Source organism: Paracoccidioides lutzii (genome assembly GCF_000150705.2).
Source record: "Paracoccidioides lutzii Pb01 unplaced genomic scaffold supercont2.1, whole genome shotgun sequence".
Classification (NCBI taxonomy): domain Eukaryota; kingdom Fungi; phylum Ascomycota; class Eurotiomycetes; order Onygenales; family Ajellomycetaceae; genus Paracoccidioides; species Paracoccidioides lutzii.
In genome coordinates, this window is record NW_015440947.1 from 793,396 (window position 1) to 806,138 (window position 12,743).

Consider the following 12,743-nt stretch of genomic DNA (forward strand, 5'->3'; position numbering starts at 1 on the left):
TTTTTTTTTTAATATTTGCTCCCTTTTAAAATTAAAACTGCTTCTTTTGCTCTCTGCTTATTTAAAGGCCGTCACTCCCTCCATACAATTCCCAGGGATTCACCAAGGGCAGGGGGAAAAATACCGAGTTGAAAAGTATCGCTTAAAAAATAATTTAAAATATATATATTATTTGAATATGTAAAATTTATTTTCGTTTATTTTTGAAAACGTTTCCCGAGTTTGTCCGACTGATGTAAATCTCTAAATACCCTCGGGTTTCCTTCATGCTGAGATTGACAGATGGCGTAGGGCCATTCACGCGACGCATTCCGGTTGTGAATTCAGCAGTGTGGAAAGAGTTTTTTAAGATTTCTTCTGAAATCCTTTCTCGAGATCTCTGATGTGAGACTTTGGGTGAGCAGTGAGGCAGCTACATAGCCTTTTGAAGGTCGAAAACTTGTCATTAAATACATTTATAAGTAGTTTCGTTTACAAACTTAGCTGGCATTCACTAAAAAGGGGGAAAACGAGGCAGAGAGGTCCCAAGTCCTCAGCGCAAAATAATAATAATAATAATAATAATAATAATCGTACTCCATGCATACCATACATATCCATAACCTAGTCCCTTGAATTAAAAACATGCCTGAAATGGTTGTGAGGTTCGTAAGTGGAATCGCCACCATCATACCAACCGTCCGCTTCAATGACGTTGGAGAAACCAGGTTTACTGCTGGCTCGGTGGTCCCTCGCCACTTGCGTCTCTTCCCCTTTGTGCGGGAGAGTTCAAGTGCGACCCTGAGGCCTGTTGCTGTTGGCCATTACTTTTGTGGATGGTGTTGCTCTCTTGAAATGCTGTCGCAGTGTTGTTGCCACTGCTACTGTGGGGTAAAGGAAGGGGGTTAGAAGGGAAATGTGAATAGAGGGGCGCCGGGGGAGTGGCGTGGTGAATTGGGTTGGGGATGGGAATGGAGATCGGGCATCGGCATGGCATCGGCATCGGCGTAGAAGGGCTAATAGCGATGTTGTCGTGGGATTGGGATTGGAGCTGGAACTGGAACTGGAATTGGGGTGCCTGCTGCTGAAGCGGATGCAAATTTTGGTACGGGTTCGTTGTCGGGGGAGGTTCTGCGCTTTCCAGTTTATTTGTTGGAAGGTGTTAAAAATGAGGTAATTTTGATTTTAATGGCGTTCTGTTCTGCTCTGAGTTCGGTTTGGTTGTCGATTATCCCTTTCATGCATTCGGATCGAACTCACCTATAGCATAGACAGGATCGCTTAGAGATAATGAACCCAGGTAGCTTGCGATCTCGAAGGCCTGCATACCAACGCGAGCCACGGCGCCGACGTCTGCGAGCGTCGATGTCATATCTGCCGACGAATCTGCATGTATATACATGGGGCCAGCCCTTGTCAAATCATTCTTGAAATCTGTTTTCATCTCCTGAATCATCTCATCCAGCATCGCCTCCGCTGTAGTATTCATTTTCTTTCTAGTATCTTCGTCGCTAGAAGAAATATCAGGGATCCGCGTCGCAGTTTCGTGTCGCGAAGGCTAGATTCATCAGATAGTATTTCTCCCTTTAGACAATCGCCTCTAACCACCCTTAGCGTATCCTTAAGGAGGATAAGACCGTATAAACGGTGAAGCACTTTCTCTCGCACCGTAAGTCTGTTTTTCGGGGACTGTGGAGGCATTGAAAAGTCAGTTTGATGCAGTGGATAAAATAAAGCAATGTAATCCCCGATCGTTAATGGCAACTGATAACATATCATAGGCAAATTTACTTACGAAAAGGAAATGTAGACAGATGGGAAGGCGGTTTGTCAACGTCAATCACAGGGAAAACGAGTTGGCGTTCTTCACATAGCCCATCAGTTCAACTGACAGGTTAGAAGCATGTCATCAAGCCGATATCACGACTGCTGCAGGAAGCACCAAGCTGAACAGTCCGATCCCTTCTTGCATTCACGGATGACAACATGTGGAGCAAATAATGGACCTCCACATTTCTCCATTCCGTTCTCCCTCCCTCCGCTTTCCCCCCTCCTGGCGGTTGCCTCCATGCATTGCCATTGAAAGCACTAAAGCACATGGATCCATGGATGGGCGCAATTCCTCGGAGCAATAACAAAAAAAACGGCCTTTCGTGTCACTGCGTGAAGCATACTAGACGTTGGGAGAAGATCCACATCAGCTTGTATTCGCCTAAATCGGACGTCGAATTTCCTCTTGTTGAAGGCCCTGCTCCTCCGTCCCTGCGATCTCATTTCAGCACTATATAAATGAAAATGAATATAAATCAAGTCAATTTGAGACGAACCTCCTCGGTAATCTGGACGAGGAAGGTCTGTATCTTCCATAGCATGCTCATTATAACAATGAATTGTTTGGAGCAAAGATGGCCTCTTGAGGCGGACATAAAGCGTCGGTTACGGATGTTTTTCTGGAGGCCTCCAGATGATTGGACAATATTTTAAGCCACCCGCTGTCAACCAAAAGAACGTAGCGGGGAATTGCATTCCTGTCGCACGTGGCGAAGTTTATGGATCCTAACTACGTCCAAGAAGCAGATATGGAATTTGTGGAGGCTGCGGTATATGTATATATCCACTCCCAGACATATGCACAATCCCTGCAATCTACCGGCAAACGATGATGCACGGTGCTGGAGCGACTAACCAGAGACGCAGGTAGCAATTTCTTTCTGTGCTAGTATTTTATTCGTAACAACTTTGTTGTTGAGAGGCTTCCTTAGGGAGTAAAATGCTCAGTAAATTTTTGGCTAATTGGGCGATTGACTCGATGAAACACGCGGATTGTCCTATTCGCTGTAATATAACATTTTCAAGAGCAGTTCAACTTGTGCACTTTAGCTGACGGGACAGCATGAATTCACTGGACTGAAACTGGGCTTGAATTAAAGTCAACCCGATTTGTTCAAAGTGTTCTCAAGAGAGCGTAACTATCACATCAAATTCCTGATGTCCCTGAGACTGGTCTAAGAGACGATGATTATTCAAGGATAAAAATCGGAGTTACCATTTCTCCATTATTGCACAGCATTCAATTATTGGCTTCCCACACTGTATTATTCAACAAGTCTTTGATTCGAGGCAGTGATGCCTAACTGAGATTTGATGGGGAAAGTTTCGATCGCGTTGCCCTCAAACTGCCCAAGGCTTTTGAAAACATTCTTCGAACAAAGGATAACAGTGTAATGGATTTGAAACAATTCAGAAGTGCATCACGAAGAGAACCCTTCCTCTGAAAGTCCAGGACTTGAAATAGTGCCGACGGGTCGCTGAGCACTTCTCAGCTAAAATAATCTCAATTAACAAGATCTACCCTCTGCCTTCCTAATTCAGTTGGCAGATTCTAACATTCAAATAAGGTTTTAAGCTTAAACGAATAGCCGCGATCTTACAACCAATAAAAAATTCCCTGTGCAAGCGCTTACTCAGAACTTACGCGCTAATCTAGTTATAACTTATTCAAACGTCCATCTACTACCCAGGGCACCGTTACGGGTGCGCCTTTTCTAAGGGACCGCATCCCCTCACTTTCAGGTCCGAATTACTCATGGACTTCCCGAAGCAGGCCATCTTACGATACAGTTCTTTCTTTCTTTTTGTGGAATGTTTTCGATTTGATCCATTAGCTACATGATACGGCTCCGCTTCAGCGGCATATGAGATATTTACCCTTGGGAAAATAAAGATTCAAAAAGCCATGAAGACTTGTTCTCAGATTCCTGCTGCAGCTGTCTTATAGTAACTATTTGAGGCATATTAATAATCTTTGGGTAGAAGTCGGTTTGGTAAGCTCCTGCTCTTCTTCATTTGGCTTTTACCTTGCATTTTCTCTTATCCGAAAAACGACACAGACTAATAATGATCTATGGAGCTGTCCTTCGTCGTCCAGGTGTGTGCTAGAAGTATATGGGATACAGGTGCATTTGAACAATCTATGGGCTATGCTGCACCCTTGCACCCCTTTTGGGGGTGGAAATTTGGGAGACGGACTCATCTCCGCCGTATACTAGCAGCAGGATAGATCTAATTCAAGGGTCTGACGATCTAGTTATCTAATCGGCTCAATGGCCCGTACTCTCTGCATTTTACTATATCCAACATAGAAGTTGAAATTTTCCTATACTAGGAAACGGTGCTTTGAGGTGCAAACAATAATCTGTCAACATCATTAGCAACCGATATCCGATCCTACGGGTCAACCTGGCCTCCTTGTGAGTGGGCTCTGTAAAGTCTTTCAGAAGGCTGAACACCTTTTAAACCAGGAGTTCTTTCGCATAAGATGTGGCCGGTTCGCTTGGAAAATGGCAACCACACACCATAGATAATTCTACAGCAGGTATAGACGGTTTTCAGTAATGTAATAAATCTATCAATAGCTAAATATATCCGACTATCAGAGGAAGCAAAGCGGCCATAGCAATCCTAGAACAAAAATGAGAAGAAAAACTTAAGAAATGACAAATTCTGCAGGTAAATGACTAATAAAACAAATAAGAAAACAGAAGAAGCTCTTTTCATTTTTCAATCGTTTCAAAGAACAAACAAGAATTGCGGCAGGAAAGCAACGAGAGGAGTAAATCAAAATCGATCTCATACCTCACTTTTTCACTGGAAAAAAATTAAAAAAAAAAAAAATTCAAAATTAACTTGAAACTGAAAACAAAGAAATTGAATACAGAATTAAGCGCTAAGCTTCATATACCTATTGCTGTGTTTAGTTGTGATAGATGATGGAGAAAACAAAAATAACATTCCAACCTCTAGAAAATAGACAGAATAAAAAAACAAGAGTATACCAATTCAAGAAACTCGCTCAAAATGTAGTGAAAAATAAATCATAGAAGACACATCATAATCTGATTAGGCAGTATGTTAAAAGAGCAAAAAGTGAAGAAAACTCCCGTGAATGATGGATTAGAGATGTAATTTTTCACAGTTGTCCGGAAAGGACGGCTTCGGTTGCTATTGAAAATTCGAAGATGGTTAGAGACAGAGAAATGTAGTAGAACACATAACAATTTCATATTTAGGAAGGTGAATGATAGAAGAACTTACCAGAGTTGATATACTGCCTCTTGGCATCGAGATTAATATTAAACCTCCGCTCCAGCTCAGCCTTGATACTCTTCTTCGTAACAGTCATTAAATCCGCCGTACGTAAAATATCACGGATCTCCGCAAGTAGGGAGTCATCACTCGGGAGGCCCATGAGATCCACCATCTCCATCTCAGGGCCATTGCCCAACGTGTCAGAAGGAGCCAAGGACATGCGTGAGGTGACAAACCGGTTAAGTTCGATTTGAGAAGCAGGCCGTGAGGCCGGGAAACCGTATTCAGATGCGGCTGGGTGATAGGATCGGGTGCCATAGGACACGCCGGAGACTTCGGAGCGATCGTCTTGTTGGGTTTGTGCTTCCCAGAGCTCAACTTGGTACTCTTCCCACTTCTTCTTTGGGATCGATGCAGGATCAAATTTGCCCTCGTCCGAGATAACAATCTTGCGACCCTTCTCTCCTGTGACGATACGGGTGTTACCCCATGAGAAATCGTCCATGTGCCAAAAGGAATAGAGAGGGAGGCCCATTGAGAAGACTGGCATAGCGAGGATATAAATGATCATCCAGCCAACCATTTCCCATTTGCGTCTAAGGATGAAAATAACGGCCTGTAGACCATAGATTGCTCCAAGCAAAATAAATGCGGTTATCGGGATGAGGGATGGGTTGACGGCGATGAGAACGATGAGGTATACGACATATGCAACTGTCACTGGCTGGATAACGGTACTTAAAAGATCAACGAAAACGACGAATCTCATGCTAAAGCAGCAGAAACCACATAGTTGCTGGAGAGGGATAAGCTCGATAAGATTGTGTACAGTAGAGTTAATCCATCTTCGGCGCTGAGACATGAAGACTGCCCAACTGTCAGGTGCGATGGTCCAGGCATGGGCATTAAAAATGTATTTCGTCTTGTACTTCGGGTGGTGCTTCAAAAGGAGTGTAGTGAGATAACGATCTTCACCCAAGTGGAGCAGATTTTTCATGTGGAGGGTGTCGACGCGGATCTCAGAATAAGCTTCCACGACCTCTCGGCTAACGAATAGGGGTTTTCCAGTGTCAACTGACCGAATACGGTACATAGTAAAGCAACCAGGCAAACACGTCACGGACCCGAAGAGACTCTCGAACGCTTTGGTCAAATTATGAGATATGTAGTATTCGTAAACCTGAATCATCGTTATCATGGAGGACTTGGCATTGGTGAGACCTGTTTCTCCGCAAAGACCGATAATGCGCGTATCGTGTAGGAAGGCTGCGACCATTCGAGTTGCAGCGTCCTGGGCGACTACGGTATCTGCGTCTACTTGTAGTATGAACTCGTAGAATGTGGGATTGACTCCAATGATGTTACGGATCTGATGATGTATTTCCAGTTCAAGTGGGCTCATGGGAAGATTGTAATGAACCCGGTTTAAGAAACGCATGAGAAGCATTTGCGAATCTCGCTTTCCACGGTTTCCAGGACGAGAGACCTCCGAAGGTTTGCCCACCTTGACAACGACCAAGAAAGGCACGATATGGCCTTGGACTTCATATAATCCAGAGTATACTTTACCCATATTGTGCTGCTTCATACCTTCTCCCAAACTTTCAAAGCTCAAAGGTTCCGGGTCAACAGTATCAGAAACTCCAAGGATGTCCAGGACAATCCGGGGAGTGGGCCGATCATTCCCTTGACCAATAATCATACCATCGCAAATAACAACCAGGAGTTTGCGCTTATCATCATATCTCATTCGAGCCATTGAGTCTATAGCTCGACGCAGAGACTCTTCATCTTCAGTGTACGCCGGCACTTGACATATGATGAATTTATCAAGATTTTCCGGTAGATTTTTTCTTCCGAATTGCAATGCGGCAAAGAACTTGAAGCCGATGATTGTGACCAAGAGAATTGATACGGCGAGAACAAAATACTGAGAGAATTGACACTGAATCGAGCTTCGAGTGTCAAGCTTGCCAACCTGAAACAAATTGGTCAAGCAGGCTCTCATGGTGCTTTCATTATCTCCCAGAGGAAGCCGTCTGAATAACTCTGAGATATCCTGTCCAGGTCTCTGTTGAAATAAGTCGACAACCAAGGGATCCATGAAGTTGACGTTGACATTCTCGGGTAGATCCTCACCAGGTGGTGCCTTAAGTCGACGGCCTCCGATGATATAATTTGTCAAATCATACACATACCCGTCAAGGACCGCAAGGGATTGATCTTTATCAGCGAGGGTCTTCAGGTATCTTGGAGAGTACCCGACATATCCTTTCCTGTAGTTCATCCTCAACATATTCATTTTATCAGAATACCAACGTGGTCGGGAATCATTGGTGAAAGCTCGGAAATCATGGTATTGAGCGTTCGGGTCATTGTCTCGCGAAACAGTCACAGAGCCGGTTCTATTGGGAGATGTAAAGTCAAGGAGGACGGAAGGATCAATGCTACCATCAACGCCTTTGCAAAGTTCGCTAACTTGCACAGGGAAAAGCTTCGTAGCATCCATGCCTGCATACTTCCTCAACGCTTCCCGAGGAACAATTTTCGGATAGTGGGAGGGTATGTAAGCGCCCAGATCGAACACCTCGCCCCGAATGGCTATATAGGCTTGATTGTTACCCTTTCCGTCGTGGGAGGAAAGTTCACTAGGTGAAAAGACGTGTTGTTTCGGGCAAAGTATTCGGGGGAAGACGACAATGAAAAAGACGGCGAGCCCACAGCTGAACCAAATGATGAGGTTAATCGCAAATTTTTCTCGCCACGCAACTCGGACATCTTTCCGCTTCATCCGTCCTATGAATCTAATGATAAAATCAGGAATGTAGAAAGTAAGTATATAAACGACGGCTAACCACCGTTTGCGGCTGCCAGAAACGACAACATCGTCGACTTCTTCCATTTTCCTCTCGTTTCCCTTCTCAGCCATTTGCTCTCGAGTCTCCAAGTTCTTGAACATGTCGCCGGAGTTGAAGGCGGATGCCCCCGCATCGGAACGAGAGTCGATTTCACGAGCGCTATAGAAACCCTGCTTGGTTTCGTCTCCATATATAAAGGCCCCAGGAGACAGGTCGGGGGAATTAAGGAGACGAACTTTCGAGTCTCCATATGGCATTTTCGTGCCAACTCCAAGCATTCCATCTCCGTCATCCATTCCATCTCCGCTGTAGCTAGGGACAACTCGTTCGCCGACCCCTGCAATATCTGCCCAGCATCTCTCACTCAAGAATACTCCAGTGCTTCCAACCCGAGCTTCATTTGCAGGCCACCTCCTCTCATCAACCACCAACTGACATTTTTCCTTATCGCTCCCAACAATGACCGATTCCGTATCTGACAATCCAATGAATTCACTAAAGGGAAGAAACACGGTAAAATCTGTATTACGAAGCCGTTGACTGATTTCTGCAATACCAAGTGTTTGCACTTGGGTTCGAACGCATTTACTATCGAATTGATTTGCAATTCGACGATCGTTGGGCTTCAGGCAGAACACGAAGTAGGGATTCACGTTGGTTGCGGTCAGGGATTTGTTGATGATGTTCAAAGATGCGAGGAATTGGGCAGCAGCACCCTGATTAGGACCATATGCGGGGCTTCCTTTCTTCTGCCTTTTAGATCCAGAAGCAGAACCACCACTACCAGAAATATCGTCATCATCATTTTCCTCCTGAGCCGCGAGTGCTTTAACTCGGGCAGGTCCATCTATTTTGCGTCTTGCCATACTTGGCATTCTAAGTGGCTTTGACATAACCTGGGCTTGCATGATGGCCGATTTTTCCTGAGGATGGCGCACGGTTTGGAGAGCTTCCTGGCCAAATAGTTCCCGCACGAAAGAACTCCAGGTAGAATTGATGAGGTTCATTAAATCGCCAGAAACCATGTCACCATTTTCCTCAACCAGGCCTTGGATAGGATAATCAACTTCTCCTGCAAAATGCCGAACTGTGAAAGTGGCAGCCAGATTCTTCGAAGCGAAATTACTGCCAGGAAGGGTAGCCGTGGCACTCCCGACAGAAATTGCTGGATTTTTGTTTTCAAATCTCTTCCTCAAGGCTTCGAGCAGTTGGGTATCCGTCCGTCCCCGTCTTGTTTGATCATCCAGGATTGCCAGAAGCCCATTGCCCTGTTTCAGGAGACATTTGACGGCATCTGAGTTGTCAAAATAGCTAGTTGCAGGGACGCTGACCTCTTCAGTTTCAAGCAATTCTGCTTTGCGGTCGAAAAAGCTCTGCAGACAGTAGTTGTAAAGTGACTCTGTAGCGGCATTATTCAATAGTTGATCCAAAGTTGACCCGGTGACAGCTGATTGGGCAAAGCCCGGGAAATCAATGATGGAGACGGTATTGGCAACTGAATCTTCTGCAGCACATATACGCTGATTGATGTTCTCCATCACATAGGCAACCAGAAGAGCATAGAGAGTTCGAGCAAGGTCATCAGCGTTATCCCGCGCGCCTTTGGGGTCCAGCATGACAGTGACACGTTCACGATGGATAGTTTTCGTCTTGTAGCCTAGGCTTGTCTCGAGCTCAGCCACACTCAATCCAAGGAATGCCGCCACGTTTCCCAAAACGTCCTTGTTCTTCACTATGGTAACAATCTCACCACCCTCGTGTGAATATCCACCACTTTCCTCCGCGCTTGTCAGAGTGGCTTGACCGGTAGTAAACTCCAGCTGCCCAATGTGTAGGATACAAGCAAGAATCTGGCAGATCTCCGCAATTTCACTTCGAGGGAACTGTAATTTGCGAAGAGCATTTTTGAATTGTTGGAAACCTTCAGCGTCATTGATCCCGACCTTCAGCTGCGTTGGATGTCCAAGATACCGCCATCTCTTATGGGAGATTGTGCCAGATGACCGGTTGCCAGATCCGCCGGAGCGGATATCAATCGAGTGGTCCAATCCCAGATGTGCTTTCTCAGCAGCAGTAGTTCCGGCGAGGAGGTAGTAGAGCACATGGAAACTACGTTCACCTGTGGGAACTGATGCAATGCGGCTTCTTTCCAGCCGATAGTCCAAAATTTTACCGCCGATCAACGTTGGATTGATGGTCGACGAAGCATCATATTGAAGCTCGAAGAACAAGCCAGCTTTTGAAGCAATCGGAGTGGTGATAGATTTCGTGGTTGTCAAAGTATCGAAAACAAATGCAGCAAGTGAGAGTTTAGCTGAGAGTGGAGTCGATGATAAGGAGAGGAAGGAAGAAAGAAGATGGGAGCGAACGGTTGTCTTTCCAGAACCCGATTCTCCCCTGAAGTTTATGTAAAATTAGCATTTCTGGAGTGGGGTGGTGTTTCAAGGATGCTTGCAGTGTGATTGCAACAAGTAAGGACTCACAGGAAGATGATGGCCTGATTTTCACCTCTTCCACCCAAACGAGCCCAAGCACGTCTCGCCAAATCATCTGCTTCCCCCATCGCACTCCCTTCTTTTTGCCCATCTGGTCCTCTGGTTGAAGATGTGTAGGTGTTGAGGCATATCAGCCCTTGAGAAGATAGCCGCGCTGTAGGTAAAGACACATAGAATCTAAAATTGCGGCAAAAAAAAGTGTTAAAAATTGTCACGAGAATCAAAAGTTGAGGAATATATATAGAAGTAATTTTTTACCTGCTAGCCAGATGAGCCGTGAGGTGGGTGTCCGATTGAAGGTAGGCAGGAAGCGAAGGCAGCGAGGACTGTGCATGGGAGGGGATAGTCCCCGTCAACGAATTGAGGGTCATGGCGAAAAGACCGAATATCAGGCGCGAAGGCCGTCGTCGGACTTGGAACGAAAGACGTCTAACCCGGCAGCAATAACGACTGTATACGAGTGACTGTCCAGGCTAGAAAAGAGGTACAATTTCTCTCTTAATTATTCGAGCCGTATTCAGACATTTGAAGGTTGTTGTTTAAGACAACACGAGAGGATCCGCCAACTGGGAAACCCGGCAACAGCTCAATGAACGGGTTTCTCGAGAAATTAAGCAAAGATTAAGATGCTCTTGTCAGCTTGGTAAAGAATGGACAGAGGAAGCACGACGAAGACCGAGAAACGAGAATTCTCCCGAGCGAGGGACTGTTTCGATACGGACGTAGAGCGGATGGATGGGCTTCCAGGAGAAGGAAGGCAAGAGCCCAAAAATGCAAGACAATATTCAATAATAAAGAAAACGAGTGATACCGAGGCTGCCCCAGTATGCTCAGATGAGAGTCTGGAATAAAATAATTAAAAAAAAACAAAAACAAAATAAAGAAAGTGAGAGAACGAACGAAACGAAACGAAATCGGATCGAGGAACCAAGTGAGTGAATGGTTGACTGGGGACGCGGAAGACCAGGGACAGGGCAGAAACAAGACACCGCCCGAAAGGGTAAGTTGTAAACTAACCCTGTATTGTGGAGTAATCTATACTGTATCGTATGTATGTATGTATGTATGTATGTATGTATGTATATATATACGCAATGCCCTTGTCACGTTACATACAGAACAGCCCCAGGTTCCTCAACAGCCCTTTTCGGTGCACGGGGAAAAAAGAATCATCAAGTAATATATATATACACTGTAAACAACCACAGCCTTAATGATAACCAGGATAGGTTCTGACTCGCAGTAGAACACCCTCTTCGCCAGGCCAAAGAACAGCCTGGAGTCATCCGCCAAGGCAAGATTTTCCTCTAACAGCAGGGCCAAGGATGATGAGGGATGGGTTGTTCGTGATCCGAGACAAGTGGCAGCCCCAGTCTATTTTTGGGCCCGTCTAGCCGGGATACTTGTGGGCGGCACCAATCTTCAGCAGGGAAAACCAGTAACGTCTCGGTGACAAACGATAGATGATACTTCTTTACCAGGGGACATAGGTAAAGAAGCAATTCCAGGTCCCGGGGGTTGGGGGGGAAGGTGAGTACCTACAGGGGCAATTATCTACAACATACTGGGATTTATTTCCATTGAAGTTCTTTTTTCATTCTTTTGGGTCCGGGAAGTATTATTGCTGATCATTGTTGCCAGCTCTTGAAACACAGCATACACAACATACCAACTGTTTTTTAAAGCATGCGTACAAGTGGTTACTGGGCGTGCGAGCGGCAACGACGACGACGACGACGACGATGATGATGATGATGATGATGATGATGATGATGATGCTGGCCCAATGGGGGCGGGGCGTGGTGTGTCATGGCGCAGCCGATTAACTACGACTCCCCTTGCCACTTCGCCGAAACCATTCCATGGTGGGGCTCTAACTGAGACTTTTACCACATGTTCCCCCGACACCGCCCAGACTGATTCCTAGTAATAATAGCATTTTCCGGGACCATGAGAGGGAGGGTCCAGGGGCCCACGGGTTCTTTCGGTCCTTCCACAGCCCGAAAGGGCTTCGAAGCTGGCAAAACGGCGAAAAAGAACCTGTAGAAGCCGAAGGAACCCTGTATTGGAGATGTGGATGAGAGAAATTGATGATGATAGCAGACGCTCTCTCATTTTACCATATATACATACATACATTTACATATCCGGCAGAGCGCTTCGTGTGTCTTACCAACGTCAAGAGATGAGACGGTAGAACGGTGATAATTATTAGTTGGCGGTGGATCTTGCTTGCAACTGCCCTGTTTCAGAGACAAGTCCTTGATCTGCTTGATGGGAGTGGTGGAATTTTACAGACAGGACCCGAACTATTCATGACGGC

The 12,743-nt window shown here is 45.5% G+C and overlaps 3 protein-coding genes across 3 annotated transcripts; 1 reads left to right on the forward strand and 2 right to left on the reverse strand.

Moving 5' to 3' along the window:
- Window positions 1-709: 709 nt before the first annotated feature.
- On the reverse strand, window positions 710-1,680 carry PAAG_00214 (hypothetical protein; the record flags this gene model as incomplete). Its single annotated transcript, XM_015843944.1, has 3 exons — window positions 710-1,110; window positions 1,240-1,537; window positions 1,585-1,680. The coding sequence occupies 3 exons, from the start codon at window positions 1,678-1,680 to the stop codon at window positions 710-712; spliced, it is 795 nt and encodes a 264-aa protein (XP_015700279.1).
- A 3,268-nt stretch (window positions 1,681-4,948) lies between these two features.
- Window positions 4,949-10,791, reverse strand: PAAG_00215 (chitin synthase; the record flags this gene model as incomplete). The annotated part of the gene is made up of 4 exons (XM_002797630.1): window positions 4,949-4,980; window positions 5,074-10,322; window positions 10,409-10,597; window positions 10,679-10,791. 4 exons carry the CDS (start codon window positions 10,789-10,791, stop codon window positions 4,949-4,951), a joined length of 5,583 nt encoding a protein of 1,860 aa, XP_002797676.1.
- A 279-nt stretch (window positions 10,792-11,070) lies between these two features.
- On the forward strand, window positions 11,071-12,466 carry PAAG_00216 (hypothetical protein; the record flags this gene model as incomplete). The annotated part of the gene is made up of 6 exons (XM_002797631.1): window positions 11,071-11,244; window positions 11,388-11,420; window positions 11,667-11,858; window positions 11,911-11,950; window positions 12,076-12,285; window positions 12,357-12,466. 6 exons carry the CDS (start codon window positions 11,071-11,073, stop codon window positions 12,464-12,466), a joined length of 759 nt encoding a protein of 252 aa, XP_002797677.1.
- Between the last annotated feature and the right edge of the window lie 277 nt (window positions 12,467-12,743).